Source organism: Haemaphysalis longicornis, unplaced genomic scaffold, assembly GCF_048455015.1.
Source record: "Haemaphysalis longicornis isolate Haplotype H1 unplaced genomic scaffold, Haemaphysalis longicornis Haplotype H1 scaffold_1, whole genome shotgun sequence".
Classification (NCBI taxonomy): domain Eukaryota; kingdom Metazoa; phylum Arthropoda; class Arachnida; order Ixodida; family Ixodidae; genus Haemaphysalis; species Haemaphysalis longicornis.
This window is the reverse complement of record NW_027526203.1, coordinates 231,727,223-231,743,927: the sequence shown is the minus strand read 5'-3', so window position 1 is coordinate 231,743,927 and position 16,705 is coordinate 231,727,223. Positions and strand designations below refer to the sequence as shown.

Below are 16,705 nucleotides of genomic sequence, written 5' to 3'. Positions count from 1 at the left end.
TATGCAGAAGTAGAATGAGGTTCCTCAAGAAGCGGTTTTAGTGCCACTTCCAGCATTATAACTGCGCAGCTTACAGCTGTTCTAAACTACTGCTTGCCATTTTTTATCGGTGTTTCAACTAACAGAAGTGGGGCGCAGAAAGGCAGCGCATCACCGTGTGATGAAAAACGTGATGGTGTAGTCTCTCTAGTCGCCGAGAGGCGAGACGAAATGTGAGGAGAAATTATGGGTGTTTTCAGGAGGCTACCTACTTAAGGGTTTGCAGCCACTCGAATTGGTGCACTCGTTGGGCAGGCATTATTCCGTGAATTCATGGCAAGCTAGCACGTGCGGTGAGACTAATACTCAGCTCACGCGTGAAATACAAAAAGGAAACAGCTTGCGGTCCCGTTTTATGTTATGCAATCACAACCAGGGCTGGCAGGCTTGCCCGTGCGTACAGCTCCTTGCTTCTTCGAAATACCTGACGCATGCCTCCAGGTGCTGACCGGTGGGGATATATTAAAACGGGGGGTCATTCTTTTGGAAATGTGTTACACCCGTGTTCGTTCGCCTTGTTGGCTTGCAGCAATGCGACCACTGCGAGTTCCACAACGCGAAGCAGTACAACTGGCCCAACGGTGCGTGATCTTGGCAGCAGACTTCGCCAGCAAAGGCATCTACAACTTCATCGTGCCCCTCCGGGCCCACTTTCACAGCCCCAACAGCCTCAGGCCCATCGTACTACTCCTAGAAAAGAGGTATTCCCTCTTCTCCAGTCCTAGATTTTACCACCAATGGTGGCTTCGAGAGGTGGCTGTACTTTCACTACTAGTTCTCAAAGCTGCGTCAATGTAAACAACTTCTCCTTCTTTTCAGACCTCACGCTGCGTTTCTAGATGCGATTTCATGTTTCCCCCTGGTGTATTGGATGCAGGGTTCCATAGACGAGTGAGTTGTCATCTTGCCTCCGCCCTTATCGAAAAGTACTAGGCGCTGCACTCCATAGTGCGTCACACGCGAATCGCTTCCAATCATTACAGCCTGGATGACCTGCTGCGAGCTTGGCATAAACCTCGCCGACAGCGTTGTTGTAGTGAACAAGGAATCAACCAATTCGGCCGAAGAAGATTACCTAGCTGACTGCAACACCATCGTCGCAGTACAAACCATGTTCAAGTAAGTGCCCTCCCTCGCCGTAATGATTTTTATTCAACCTCGGAGAGAACTGCCGCGGCCCTTGCTACAGTGTTTTCAAAGCAAGACATATACGACAAAATCTTACCGGGGAGGTAAGACCCGGAATGAATGCGTCAAATTGCGAATCAGGGTAAACGCAGGAGTATATTTTAGCAAAGAGCTGAACATTTTTAGATATAGTTTGACTATAACGTTAAAAGACCAAACAGTTAACCGTCTTAGGAGATAAGACCAAAACGTTAACCGTCTAGGAGATGGCTGTATGATACGCACTAAAGTAAGATATAATATCGGAACCCACCCTGGCACCGCAGTGTTTCTGCGTCCAGCCTGGAGTCCATACGTCACAAGTCCTTAAACTTGCGCTCCGAACTGTTGGCATCGCTTGAAGCCGAACACAAAAATTTCGCGACCGTTAGCTTAAGTTTAAGTTTCCTAGAACAAACTCTGTATTCACGAAACGTTAAACATATAGGGCATCACAGTTGTCTCTTCTGCCTGCAGTGCCTTAACAGCTACCGAAGATGGCTAAGACGAAAGGAATTCGGAAAAAATTTCAGGCAGATTTAACTTCAATGATTGACTTTAAATACGGAGCAGCCTTTAATTTGGGAAAATTACTGACTGTTACATCGCACGCATCAGCAAATACGGGTGCCGGCAGCCTTAAGGGAAGAAAAATCCTGTGGTGGGGTTGCGATTAGCTGTAGTAGTGGGGGTTCGCTTCTCCATAATACATGCTTCACCGCAGTACCACACCTTGTCATCATCATCATCATCACCACCATTAGCCTATCTACGCCCACTGCAGGGCAAAAGCCTCCCCATTAATCTCCAATTACCCTGGTCCTGTGCTAACTGCAACCAATTTATCCCTGCAAACTTATTGATCTCATCGGCCCATCTGACCCTTCTGCCGTCCCCTGCTACGCTTGCCTTCTCTTGGGATCCAATCTGTTACCCTTAATGACCAACGGTTATCTTGCCTTCGCATTACATGCCCTGCCCACGTCCGTTTCTTCTTAATTTGTACTAATATGTCCTTTACACGCGTTTGTTCCCGGACCCACTCCGCTCTCTTCTTGTCCCTTAATGTTCCACCTATCATCTTCCGCTCCATTGCCCGCTGAGTCGTTCTCAATTTAAGTGGAACCCTCGTAGTGAGCCTCCAAGTTTCTGCCCCATAGGTGAGTACCGGTAAGATGCAGATACACCTTGTACTGCAGTGCAACCTTCACAGGCAAGTCGCACGTTGTGGTAGGAGGCCAGAAGACATGACGATCAGGCCGATGAAACCGGGATTAGTATCCTAAGAATGCTTCGCATTCAAACGCGTCTTTGCCGGCACATAGAATACTGTAACCACATCATGTGTATAATCTCTGCATCTTTTTGTCATGGTGACAAAGATTCGCTGCGCGACCATGCCAGCTCCCTTTAAAGGGGTCCTGAAATACCTTCCGCCGATGCATGGATGTACATGTAACCAAATAAGACAATGTATTAGCAATCTCCTCCCGCAAGAATTTTGTTAAAGCGATGACTATTAGCTGAGAAATCGTAAATCAAAAACCGCGCATTATCGTCGCGCCGCGTTTCCTCCTCGTTTCAACTTACTCTCCGCTGTTGACGGCGCGCCAGCCTTCCCTCCCGTGATGCTGCGCTCCTCGGCGGTGACGTACTTCCGTTATCGCGCTGCTCATACTCGTCTGCTACGGGCAAGCTTTGTTGACACCTTGAATCCCTCACTCCGCTCAAGGCTGGAAAAGCGAACGAAAAATCTGGCCGCATTTGTGCGGCGGCCTGGGCTTGCCCTTTCGCGGTGTGCGTTGCTGCAGGGCAGCACGTGACTTTTAATCGGTGGCGAACTCGCAGCCGCTCAGGGAGGATCGTTCGCTCGGTCCCTCATGCCCCTCATGCACCGCGCACTGTTTATCGAAAAGCGCCGTATCAGATGTGGCCCCGCTGGTGCCGGGTCTTATTTTGCGGTGGTGGTAATTCCTGCCGGCGGCATGTGAAAAAGACATTTTAAACAGAACCCGTGCACAAAACGCTTCAATCATGTGACTAGTTCAGCTTGGGGCGACGCGTGGTGGAGAGCGGCAACGTTGGAGAGCGGAGAGCGGCCATGCGGACAAAATACAAGTTTGTTTATTCGAAAGATTTCGTGTTTTATAGTGCCCCTAGCGCTTCTCCGGCAGCAAATAATGCCGTATTCACTGAGAAATTAATCAATTTAGCCTAAATGTTTGATTCTCCCGCCAATTCGTGTGTTTTCCGGACGTCAGGAAGTCATAAGTGCGCGTATTAAAACGAACTTTCACTGTTTCATTCGGCTCTGCAGCCTTACTTACCGTCAGTCCTCCCAGATGGCGCTACCACACTCCTCCATGGACCGTTGTCCACCGTTGCTTTGTTTTTGGCCATATTTACACCTGGCTTGTTTTTGTTACTGTAGAAAGTAATCCTTTCGTGAAACATAGGGTATCCTCGACAAAGCGGGTCACGTAAGACAACGTCGCTTACGCCAATCGGCCAGTGTCGTGTAAGACAACTCCAGAGTGGCGGAGTGCTGTGCAGCTAAAACAAGCATAGTGCGCCCAATACCAACAGCAGTGCGCATCGGTACTTATATGCTTACGTGTATTTTCGTAACTTTCATCCTTTACCCCACCATTCTTACTGCTGTAAAATAAATACGCACTACATTTAAGCGTAAATAGCTCGTCTGGCAAGCTTATAAGCCGTGCCTGATTTGCGTTTGCTTTTTCCTGCCTCAGCCATCGCGCAGCTGGGCGCATGTGACATCATAGGTTCTGTTGCGGGAAATGAGCTAGTGGGTCGCATGGTCATTCCTTTTTCCCCTAATTATGTGGCTTATTTGAGCAAAGTTTACGTTAAAAGCGGTGTAAGTATGACAGTATGATTTTAACAAGGTAATCTTTCGAAATATCCAAACTTGTGTTTTGTCTGCGTGGCCCCTTTAAGTTTTGAATGTAAGCCCGCTGGCTGGGGACTGTTGAGAATATGGAGGTCTCTAATTACTTGAAGATTGTCAGTGCATGAAATTATAATACGGGAAGCAGGCGCAGGAATTATTTTAGGCTTTCCTAGCTACGCATAACAACGATAAATGCGAAAACTAAGCGTGCTACACAATGTCTGTCGCATGATAGATATGTGTGTTGTACTACATAAATTTCTGTCGTACGACAGACATTCTGTCGTCCTACTACATCACAACAGACCATCCTGCATTCCCAACAGAAATTCCAGTTGTGCGACAGAAATGCCTGTCGTACGACAGATTTTCTGTAGTTGTACTACAGAAATTCCTGTCGCACGACTGACCATCCTGTAGTCCCAACAGAAATCCCTGTCGTGCGACAGAAATGCCTGTCGTACGACAGATTTTCTGTAGTTGTACTACAGAAATTTCTGTCGCACGACAGACCATCCTGTAATCCTAACAGAAATCCCTGTCGTGCGACAGAAATCCCTGTCGTGCGACAGACATTTCTGTTGTGCGACAGAAATTCCTGTTGTGTTTTTCGACTGGGCTTCAGTGAACTGAAATGCGTTCATATTAAATCAGAAGCACATAAACGAGTGGACGGAGAGCGGAAGGAATCATTTACATGCAACTGTACTAGTGCACGTGAGTGTATACGAACACCGCGATAAAAATTGATTTCTCCGCTTCCCGGTGATCGAGCTCCTGCTTCGCGTATGCTGATAACGCTGTGAAGCGTGATACTTCGTTTACGAATGCAAATCAAGTGCTTAGCCATCAGACAGCCATCAGACAAAAAAAATTAACTGTGCCCGTCGCAATCACGTACCGGAACTTTTTGTCGCTGGGTGTACGTGTACATACACGTGAGCATGATTTTAATTGACCGGTTTCCATGATTGTACAAGTTGCAGCCCATGCTGAAATCGTTGATCGTTTTCATTGAGTCTCGCTTTCTTGCAACGTTTCATTTTCGTTTTTGATGCGAAGTTTCGTTTTCGACATTACTTGAGACCGTTAGGTCAACGTACGAAGCGCGATACACCTTCCGTGGGATTCCAAATTGCTTTAAATCGAGTTTCCCTGGCTCCAGAAATTTTGTACATTTGCTTTTCTTGGAACAGAGCATAGATACTTTTCTATGGTTTCCTTTTTTTTTGTCACTTTCGTTGTGGTTTTCAAGAGGTTCTATATAGTAAACTGTCGCGTGGGTACATAAAAATTCGCGGTCCAAAAATCGCGTTAAATAAACGGGGACCGAAGGGGCCATGGCGGTTTAAAAGCGCATAGCGTGAAATTTCATCGGGCTGTCGGCGCCACCCTTGATGACATTACTGTACCATCGGAAGTAGGGCAGCTGAGATCTAAATCCGTCTATTTCGGATGCCCATACTTTCCTGCTATCAGAAAATCTGTTGTTTTGCCTTCGTTTGAGGCTGCGCCAATATTCAGCGCGAACGGCGACGTGCCGCTTAAACATTTTTCCATGCTTCGAGACCTTGGGTCCAGAAACGTAGGGGCATAATACACAGGCAATATCGGCGAGATAATGTTTGCTGAGCCCGCTGCATGTCATTTAATTGCAGAGTTTTGATATTCCTAGCGAGCCTCTTGGCCATATGCACGATGCTCTGCTGAGGCTGCGTCTTGCTCCTGCCAGGATATTCTTCCCGCATCCAATGAGACAGAAAGAACCTGCGCGCTGCTGGCACGAAATAACACCCGTGAACTATGAACGCGCCCAACGCAGGGGCAACGGGCGATGCAAGTCGCAAAAAATATATATACCAAGCATTGTGATTAATTTTTTTTCTGGTTTCCGCCATGAAGCATAAAAGGGGGTAAAAGCGCAAGGTGAAATTTGAAAGATCGGAAATATATAACAGGATGTTAAGCGCACCGTTTTACGAAGCCATAAGTTTGAAGTATAAAAGGTCGAGGGTCCGGTCTTATGCAGATTGGTTCTTCGTAAGCAAGCAAGCTCCATTTGGTTCATTTGCTTCACTAAGCGGATTCAAATTGATCTTGCTCTTTTTTTTGTGTGTGTGCATCTGACTCAGCATAAATTTCTCTTTTTGAAGCGTTTTCTAATACACCTATGTGGGCATGTGCTGCTTATGAGTATGTAACACTGTGCGAGGCTTCAAAGTACTTGCACAGATTTCTTGTGGTGGACCCTTCAGTGCTTGCGCAGTGATTGATTGATTGATTGATTGATTGATTGATTGATTGATTGATTGATTGATTGATTGATTGATTGATTGATTGATTGATTGATTGATTGATTGATTGATTGATTGATTGATTGATTGATTGATTGATTGATTGATTTGACTCAGACTGACAAAAATGGTTTGGTTGATTAGCCATTTTATAAAGCATTGGCTAATACACCGCTTTATATATATGCACATGTGTGGGTATGTCACGCCGCGCTAGGTTTCTAGAACACGCACAACTTGAGAGTCCTTGGGCAGATTTCTTCATGCTGACCCTACTCAGTGCACTAAAAAGTGGACAGGAACAAAAATTTGGAGCCCTTTTTACCCCTCAGAGTGCGTTTTTCTTAGTCCTGACAGGCTACCTGAATGAGGAAGTCGCTATGCGTGGAAGGATGTGGTTTCACTCGGAAACACGTGGTTTGCGCTACAGAATCTCCACACGAGGTTTACCACGTCAAGGTCATCCCGTACATTCGAGCGATATCTCACCATGGGGAAATCTCGATGGGGGTAGTCTAAACAACTTTTGGTATAAGGTGTCGTTAATACCACAAAACCTGCAGATTTGGATATGGATGGTTAGCTGTCAGTGTGATAGAGAGATATAGAGAGGGTGATGGTGTGGGTGAGGGCTCTTTATTGAAAACAGAGAGTTTTGCTGGCATTTAATATCGCCTACATGCTTCTTCGCTGAGGATGGGGGTGAGGAAAAACGGCCCTAGATGGAGGTGGGTAGGAAGGGAAAAAACGGCCGTGGGATTCGCGTACGATGACGGACTATTTCTTAACTTGCGTCACAAAATTCACAATTTCTAAATTAGGACAATACCATCCAAATAGTAAAACAAACTTGTCAGAGTCTGGCACTGCTTCGAAGGGCAATTCCATGGTCCTTACAGAGTTACAGATCCTTCTAGGCGCTCAATTTCCTGAAAGGAGTACAATCTATGTCATGTAGGCCACATGCTCAAATAGAATGTGTTTCACTGCTTTTATAGAAGAACAACTGTCGCAGTAAGGGTTTGTAGTTAGTGGAGCCAGAGAAGCCTTAAGAGCTGTGCTGAAATAGTAATAAAGGGATTGTATGTCCAGCAGAAAATGCATCTAAGATTGTAATATTGTTTCGGTTGTGTGCGAACACCGGTAGAAAGCGTTCTAATCGTTAACTGTTATTCTCTTCTTCACTTCTCCACTTTTTTGGGTTTGGTGCACCTCTCCTAAACTTCCAAGATTTCCGGGAGAAAAAACCTGTTTTCTCACAAGTTTGTTTCCAGCCTCCAAAATTTCCGAAAGTTTCAGTTTGCTATACATACACGTAGGTGCGTGCCGTCGTACGGCTACAGTTGTATTCTGGCCGGTGTTCACACATGCGGCAAACTTTGGCGGCCGGCTGCGCGCTAATGCAGTCCGACGTAACACACCGATGCAACCAGCCCAGCCTCCCCGGGCGCTCATTTGCGCGTCGCTTCCTTTCCCGGGTGCAGATTCTTCCCGAGCGTGCGCATCATCACCGAGCTGAGTCAGAGCAGCAACATGCGCTTCATGCAGTTCCGAGCGTTCGACACGTACGCGCTGCACCTTTCCAAGATGGAGAAGGTGAGCCTGCTCAACCAGGTAATGTGGCCGGCTCCTACGCTTACTGCCCTGGCGCCTTCCATTCGGATATCCGGGCAAGAGGAAGGCACCGATTGACCCCCAGCGCCCTCATTAACGCCTGTTTCGTGGTGGCCTAACGGAGCAGGGGCTGTCAGCTGCCCCATGAAAACGTATACGCCGGCTGTCCTCTGGCACTAACACGGGACGCCTGAAAAGAAAAGAAAAAGGTTGGGTCAGCTAAATCTGTACACAAACCTTCCAGAGTGGGAAAATGTACTTCGGGTTTCGATCGGTGGCTTTTGAGATAGGTTGGAAATGAAGGCCGTTCCGCCGACGCTCAGCAAAGTTAGCAAATATTTTGGGCACCTAGAAGGCGAAAATGCCGCGGAGTCCACGCTGGCTTGGCAACGAGAATAACCAGGCAAGGACTCCGAAAGAAACGGCCGTACGGGCCCTCAGTCTGCAGATCCATAACAAACAAATGTGCGGAAGAATGAGATAAGCGAGGAGAAAATTAAATTTAAAAAAGTAAAAAAAAAAAACGCTCCAAAGAGCCTATGCCTTCCTAACGACAGGCTGTGCATGTGGCTTGTTTTTGAAATACATTTGGCATTTATTGGCACAATTTCGCGTCAGGATCCGTATTTAAGTTGCTACACAATCCTGTGCGTAAACTTGTTGGGGTACATTCCGCTCCATGTGTTTTCTCGACTCGGCTTAGTAGAGGACACCGCAGTGATTTTACACGCGAAAATCGCTTTTAAGGATCTCCTCGACTGGAGTCTCGAGTGTAGGAGGGATTCAGGATACGGGTGTCCGTTCTTAAGAGAACAAAACAAAGGTAAAGCTACTTAATGAAAACTGAGGGGTTAGTTAGCTCCGCCACCGGCAGGACGTGTTACACCAGATGAGGTGGCAGTGGTGAGATGAGCAATTGCAGGGCATGGGGCAACTATCGTGAAATCGAAGATAACAATACTAATTAATGACAACACCGAAAAAACAATGACTGCAGGATGGCCATGCAAAGGTAGTCGAGGATTTTACGGCACACCGTCTGGTCAGGAAATATGGCTGAAGTACTGGTTTACTGGTCACTGACTAAAGTCAGAAATATACGAATGACGTTTCAGAGCACTATGGCTCTCTTGTTCACACTCTGAACAAATGTGAACATGGGATCTGTAGTGCTCCCTAAACGTCATTTGTATAGTTACTTTGGTAAATTAATAACCAGTAAACTACTGCAACCATGCAAAGGTAATCTAATGTCCAGCTCCAGCTGTAACCTGAACAAATGTTAACATGGGATCTGTAGTGCTCCTTAAACGTCATTTGTATAGTTTTTATTTTGGTAAGTAACCAGTAAACTACTGCAATCATGCAAAGGTAATCCAATGTCCTGCTCTAGCGGTAGCCGCTACGGCGTAATGTAATTTTTATATATCCACCCATGAGGATGTTACGGATTTTTCAACGATTTAAGCAGTTTCCAGTACATGTATTGCACTCGATGGATCGGACTCCTTGGTAAAGCCCAATCTCTCACACAAATTAGAAACGGCGCCGAACGAATTTTTCAGAAATGGCCGTCGAAACAAGCGCATTGGCGTCAGCGCCGTCGTATTTTTGTAGGTGATAGCTCCCTTGATATCTTTTAAACTCAAATGCGGGCACTATCCTAACAACGCAGCCTTTTCAATTCTGCCTTCTTTCGTCTTACGTTGGGGTCGCGATTAAAGGGACACTGAAGTGAATTTTTCAAGCTCCCGTTTTTGCTTGCACTGCGTAGACTGGCTCAAATTAGCACACTTTTCATCGTTTATCCGGTTGACAAATCGGTAATTATTTTACAAAGCGGAGGGGCGCCGTGATTGGACGATACCCAAGATTAGCAATCAAACAAGTTTCGGTTTCGGTTTCGGTTCTGTAAAACATAACCGATGGCGTTGTTGGATGGGCATTCTCAATATCTCAGTAATCATCGTACCGCGCTTCTGTCATGTTGTCGGCTGTAAAATGCATAAGATAAGCCTCCCAGGACGGCTTGGAACCGTAGCATTCACTAGCCGAGGCCTACGCAGTGCATGAACGCCCTCCGCGTCCCCGCAGACGCTCAAATGCCATGCGCTTTTCCCCCATATTTTGAGCTTGCCTCACTCATGCCTGTATCGTAAAAAGCGTGTTCGCACCAGGCCAAGTGTCTGTTGATTCTGGCCTGTGCCCACTGCCCGCAAGCAGTCGGTGCTTATGGTAACAGCAGGCCAACGAGAACTCGCTAGCGCGCCAGTGCCAGCCTGCGCGCGTTCTGTGAACTATTTCGTGGAGCAATGAACGTTGCGGCCCCAAAAAAAAAGGTGAACTCAGTATAGCAAACATCAGCGGAAAACGAAAAAGTTAACTTATAAAAAAAACGCGTACCCGCTGGGATTCAAACTTGTGACTTGCAAAACAATTACGATCACATACCTAGCGCTCCAAACCACTAGGCCACAAGCCAAAGCGACCATTGTTGGAAATATAAGGTATATAATGTATAACCTGTTTACACTTTTATTGAGTTTAATCATTCCAAGCAGCTTAGGTGACTATTTCTTGTTTTGCGCTCGTGCAGTACGCATCCCCCAAGTTTCCACAATATCTCACGTCTAGCAATTGCATTTCTTAGACGGAAAAGCGTTCGCAGATGCGTAGTCGTGCTGCTGGCCGCTGTGCTTGTTCGCCCAGCGCAAAAAAGTGCTTCCCGCACCCTAGTTTTACGCTGTACGGTAAAAATATCAGTTGATTTTATTTCCTTCGTACCTATATTGACTTCGCTTACTCTTCTCCCGCCTTCGAGAGGCCTTATATTTTCCTACTGGCGTACGAGTCAGCGAGGCGTCGCATGTGCGCTTGTGCAGCGCTTGTGTGAAGCGACCTTGACTTGGAGCTAGATACAGTGTACAAAATAACCAAGTAAAGAAAGGCACATTCTTCCATTCACAAACGTGTCCTGGCTTCGTTTCAACTCAGCGAACGAACTGCGACGACCCGTCGGCGGCCGGTGGACGAAACGCTGGGCCGACTGACGCTGTCTGAAGGCCGGGGAGCCAATTGCGAGTTTGGCTCCTTCTGACATCACACGAAAACGCCACAAAAAATGAGCGAGCGTAAAGAGAGGAGGACAGCATTTTCGAATTAATTTTTCTACTAAATAAAATCGCGTAAACGCGCCCAGAGTGGTCGATACATGGCCTGGGGACTCCGGACTACAATTTGCGCTAGTAATCCCGCAATGTTTACATATCACTTCAGTGTCCCTTTAAGTGCTCTGTTTTGAGCATGCTTCCGCTCTCCTGCCGATGTAGATGCAACGTTAAGCAACAGCGGTAACAGCTGGCACTGAGCGCCCCATTGCCTCCGCATGGTCCCCGTCGGAATTTCACAACACTTTTATTTACGGAACGCAATACACTGGAACGTTGCTACACCCACACCACGCGATAAGGAGATATAGTGATGCACGCACCGATGCACAGGCGACGAGCTACTATGTGACGCAAGTGCCTCGTCGCTGTTGAGTTTGTCGGCACACCTACCCTGTTTGGACATTGCCCTCGTACCAGGTGACACGGAGAAGTAGCTAGCCTGGTCTCGTTGCTATGACAACACCGCTGCTCTGATTGATTGATTGTAGGGTTTAACGCGCCGACGCAACGCAAGCGATGAGGCTTGCCGTAGTGGAGGGCCTGGGATGAATTTTGACCACCCGGGGATCTTTAACGTGTGTCGAAATCTCGTACACACTGGTGTTTTTGCTTTTCGCCTCCATCACAAAAGCGGCCACCGCGGCCGATAATCGAACCCGCGTCCTCGTGCTCAGCAGCACAACGTCTTATCCACTGAGCCACCGCGGCGGGCACACCGCTGCTCTGTCGCTGCCGAGTTTTTGGAGCGCACTGAGTGATTTCTCCTGCGCCTGACATTAAAGGAGTACTTACACAAAGTTAGTTATTCGGTTTTTTTGCGCTTAGGAGTTTTTTCTATAGAATCTACACCATTTACCGAAAGCACGAAGCAAGACTGGCGAACGAACTGCCGATGGGGAATGGCGCCGTCATCTGTCGCAAGTTTCGGTTTCGACAGAAGCAGTTTCGGGAGCTCTGGGAACCATTGGCGCTCACTTTTTTCTGCCCAAGCAAGGCGGCCGTTTTGACGAAGGCTTCAGGAGTACCCAACTGAGGGCAGCTTTCACGGTCATCCCCCAGATGCGGGTGGCCGCCGCAGGCAGCCACCCGCATCAGGGCAGCAAAGAAGAATGAAACGTCAGGGCAACAAAGAGGAGGGAAATGGCGAAAGGGGGTATGAAGACCTGGGAAAGTGTTAATTTTTTCCTATTAGGCCATAACAGCACGAAGCGATTTTGGCGAGCCACTCGACAAGGGCAACTCTAAGCGTAGTGCATGCGGCAGCGGCGCGTGAAAACGCAATACTGCCGCCGGGGCCCTCCTCCGCTGACTTTTGTCCCGTCACTCGGCTGTTGTACTCGGTTACTTTAAAACTGAGGACGTTTACCGTGCGCCGAAATCCGACACATGGAGCGGCAGTGGCAGCCTCGTCGAGAGAGGTAACCCTTGCTCTGTAGTCTGCAGCGCCTTGGAGAGATACAAGAAATCCATTTATTCATTCGTTTTTCGCTTACGTATGGAAAACGGCGGCCGCGGCCGGGATCGCACCCGCATACTTGTGCTTACTTAGCAAAGCAAATCCTTTTCCACAGAGCTACCGCGGAGGGTGGACGGTTAAATTTAGTATATATCTGCGTTTTCGCGTAAGTTAAAGTTTTCAGTATAATGACCTGTCTGTCCTGCAAAAATGCACATAAACAATTTTTCTTAGTCATGCTCCTAAAAATGGTTAACTTAGGTTCTTTTTTTTTAATTTCTACAGCGAGTTTTTAAATTGTGTAGACTGGATCACTTTTCTACAACCTATTTTCCCCATTTAACGCATTCTTACGGCGACTAAAGCATTATCAACTAAGCCAATAACGAGTCTGATGAAGCTTTTTACTTTTCCTACTATTTCCATGCGGACATGTGATTGTAGCATCAGTTTATCCCCTATTGCTTCCTTTTAAGAGCTCAGTAACTTCGCATAGCCAGTGACGCAAAGCAGGGCTGCCCACAAAACGCGCCGGAGCGCGGGGAACCTTCGAACCAAGCTATTGTCGTTACAAGTGTTAACATTTCAAAAAAAAAATATTGCGTCGCAACTTGCCGCCATAAATATTCCTCATACACGCAAGACATCATTCAGCTTACTACACTTGGAATGTCTTCGGTTGCAGCCGATTCACCGGCATTCTCGGAACCTTCTCACACCGAGCATCGGTTCCCCGGGAAGGTCGCAGGAATTAACTGCTGCTATTCATACCGCAGACACTCGTCTTCCTTTTAAACAAGCCTATGAAAGGTACCTCGTGGTGAGTACTCTTTAAGCGGTTGAGCGAGAACATGATTTGCGTCTTCTGAGCAGGCCTTGCAAGAGCTTCTGTTGGGAACTTCCACACTCATTTTAATCCCATTAATAATCGAGATAATGGGTTTGACTTCCTAAGGCCCCGCCCCACGCCGCACCATTTTGTTGAAATTAAGGCACGTACGACACTGATTCACACTGTCACAGCACAGGGGTTCGTTCTGATATAACTTTCTGGAACTAATTGTTCCCAGCGCCTCCCTAAAGAGAAGGAAAAAAAGAAAGCGGCACCCATGCGCTAAAAAGCGTGCTTGCGAACATTGGGGACCCGCCGGAGGGGCTCAGCGGCCAAAACGTCGTACTACTGGGACCAAGGACGCGGGGTCGATCCTGGCTTCGGGAGCCTTTCCTGTGATGGGAGTGAAAAAAGATCACGCCCGTGTGTCAAGATTTCGGCGCACAGCAAAAATCTCCAGCCATTCTAAATTAATCCGCATGAAGTCCTCTACTTCGTGGCGCCCCTCATAACTAAAACACCAAAAATTTTCGAGCAAAATTGCGGATGATGTTAGTTTAGTATCTGGATTGCGTAGAAAATTTTATCAGTCAAATCGGTTTAAAAATTCAGGCCTCCTGGGGCATTTAAAGCCTCCTACTGGTGCATCGATGGCCGTTAAGACCCAACCTTTTCTTTTCAGGTGCATAAAAAAGTAGCTTTGCTAACATGCGCTTAACTATATAATTGTGTCTTCATGCATGTCCCTCATACCAATGGAAGGTGCCAACTGCTGCTGCATGTATTCGCCTTTGGTTGCACACGCTCTGCCACGCACCCGAGCAGTTTTTGCGCCGGCGCGTTGCAGGCTTCAGTCATGCCTAACGTCAGGGCAGCTTTATTTAGTTTGCAAAATATTTCAGTTTTGTACTGTATGTGGCTGGCAGCAGGCGCAGTGGCTACCGCAATTTGGGATTGAATAGGCAAATCAGCACCGCTACCAGCTTGCAGCGCTTCTTTACAAACGCCTTTGTCCAACAGGCGTGCCTTCTGCGTTGCTTTATCTAAAAGAAAAGTTTGGGAATAAACATTGTTTTGGCTTCCTTAAATGCTTTTTATTCCCCTATGGCAGCCCCTTCGATGTCTGTTATCATTATTAATTTCTTTCTGACCCCTAGCGACACGCTGGGGCCTACAGATCTCATTTGTTTGCGCATAATTTCATGTAGAGTCGCTGCTGCTGCAGCCTTTCTGGCAATTTTGTTCGCCTTTGGCCTTATCGTGTCGCAAATCAGCGTCCCCAGTGAAGACAGAACTGCCAGCCACGCAAGTATAGAATGTCTGTAGCCATTTACGGCATGCACTTTGCATTGTAAGCATCATCTCGTCACTTATATTCTAGCGGTGAAATGACAGACTTAGTTGTTGTTCGTCGTGGATTAAAGCATGCATCCATGAATGCCAGTGCTTCAAGATGCAGTCAACTTGTTAGAACCACTATGTTTTGTTTGCTGCCCTAACATTCTTGCATGCTTATTTCAAGCATTTGAGCTGACCACCCATAGTTCTAACCTGTAACCCGTGATGAACGATAGGCGGAGTTATCATTTCCAACGCATCGGTGTTACTCCGCACGCTTGACTCGGACGCTGCACGCTTTCCGTCGTAACGCCACTCTCTGCGGACACTTGAAACCATCCACACATTTTCCTTTGTATCTTTTTCTCATCTCCCGAAACCCTACGCAGAGAGAAAGGGATCGTGGCTCGCATATATCCTACATGTTTCGGCTACCATTCGCCGCCGGCAATGTGTTCAGTGCGAGCATGCTGGACACTCTCTTGTACCAGGTACGTACGTTCGTTTCGCAGATCAATACCTTTCAGACACATTGGGGGGGTCGTGTATAATCTGCTATTGCTGGTGCTGCTGAGGCCGGACCCTAGCTGTGGTGATTCAAATGAGTTGAGTGTCTCTTAATTCTTGAGCAGGACAGAAGGCAGAGCGCAAGACAGGCGCTGTCTGTGTCAGCGCCTGCCTTGTACTCTGCCTTTTGTCTTCGCTTTTGCGCAGCTCAGCCATGCCGACAATGTATCACCAACTTGCCCAAGCTTACACCCGATAACGAAATGACTGATAATTGACAGGGAAACTCAGTGTGCCCATAGTAACAATTTACATCGCTAACAAAAGAACTCTACGATATACACATATATGAGATTACTGACTGTTTGGGGTCGTGCTCCCGAGTATAGGCATATATACTCAGGACCATTTTTTTTCAGATTAAGGTCGTCATTCCGATTTATACGCCACTTCGTGCAAACGTATCTGGGGCTGCACGAGACTATTGACCGCTCTAGGAACGCTGCACTTTCTATGTGATTGCCCCGCATGCAGTTTCTGCAATTACAGCTGTGGGAGCGAACATTAGCCTCTAGACAACGGCCAGAAAATGCTCTGCAACTTGAAGGATTCCCGGGCAAACTTCAGCTGCGTTGGATCTTAGTATTACGAGATTGCTACAGAGATAAATAAAAAAAAACGGGGCTCTCGGTTTTTTTTAAGCTTCGCTGACAATTGGTCCTCTGCCTGGCCCTCACATTTCATTTGTTCCGAAAGATTAAGTTCATTTCTAGAACGCTTGGCTTTGTATTTATTTTACAGGCTTCAAGCGGCAGTTCTTGTTCCAAAGCGTTTTTTTTTTACCTTTTTTTACTCCAACTGTGCTCCTGTCGCGCTTGTTATACATTCTCTTAAACATTTACAATATGGAGATGCTCCAGTCGGTCATCTCTGACACATTTCACTTGAAAGATATCGGTCGCTGCTCCAAAAGAAAGCTTTACGATTACAGAGCACGAGATAAGATATGGTTCAAAAATTTGATCTGCACTGTGACATGACGCGAGGTGAAATATGATCGCCTACTATCACTGCTCAGACCACATTTTTTCCGTTCAAATCGTACGCTGCGCGTTTTCGTTGGCGTACGTTGCCTTTTTAATCACGATGGTTGGTAGCTCAGGTGCGTCGTTTTGAAACAGACCAACAAGTGTTTTCAAAATAGTATCTGTCCTACTTGCAAATCGGCCCCGACAGACAAAACAATCGCTGGCAACCAGGACTGACCGAATTATAACAACTTATTCTAATTGTTAACTTTTACCGCACGTCACCGACATACGTAGGGACATTACAAGCACCAGACATTCTTAAAAGGCCACTGAAGAGGGTGAT

At 47.0% G+C, this 16,705-nt stretch overlaps 1 protein-coding gene across 1 annotated transcript in view; it reads left to right on the top strand.

Moving 5' to 3' along the window:
• LOC144158181 (potassium channel subfamily T member 1-like) overlaps positions 1–16,705 on the top strand; it is a 254,850-nt gene that overhangs the window by 203,963 nt on the left and 34,182 nt on the right. The window contains 7 exon segments of the mRNA XM_077688863.1: positions 569–617; positions 620–740; positions 859–930; positions 1,023–1,044; positions 1,046–1,158; positions 7,899–8,028; positions 15,214–15,315. Coding sequence (XP_077544989.1) covers positions 569–617; positions 620–740; positions 859–930; positions 1,023–1,044; positions 1,046–1,158; positions 7,899–8,028; positions 15,214–15,315 — 609 coding nt within the window.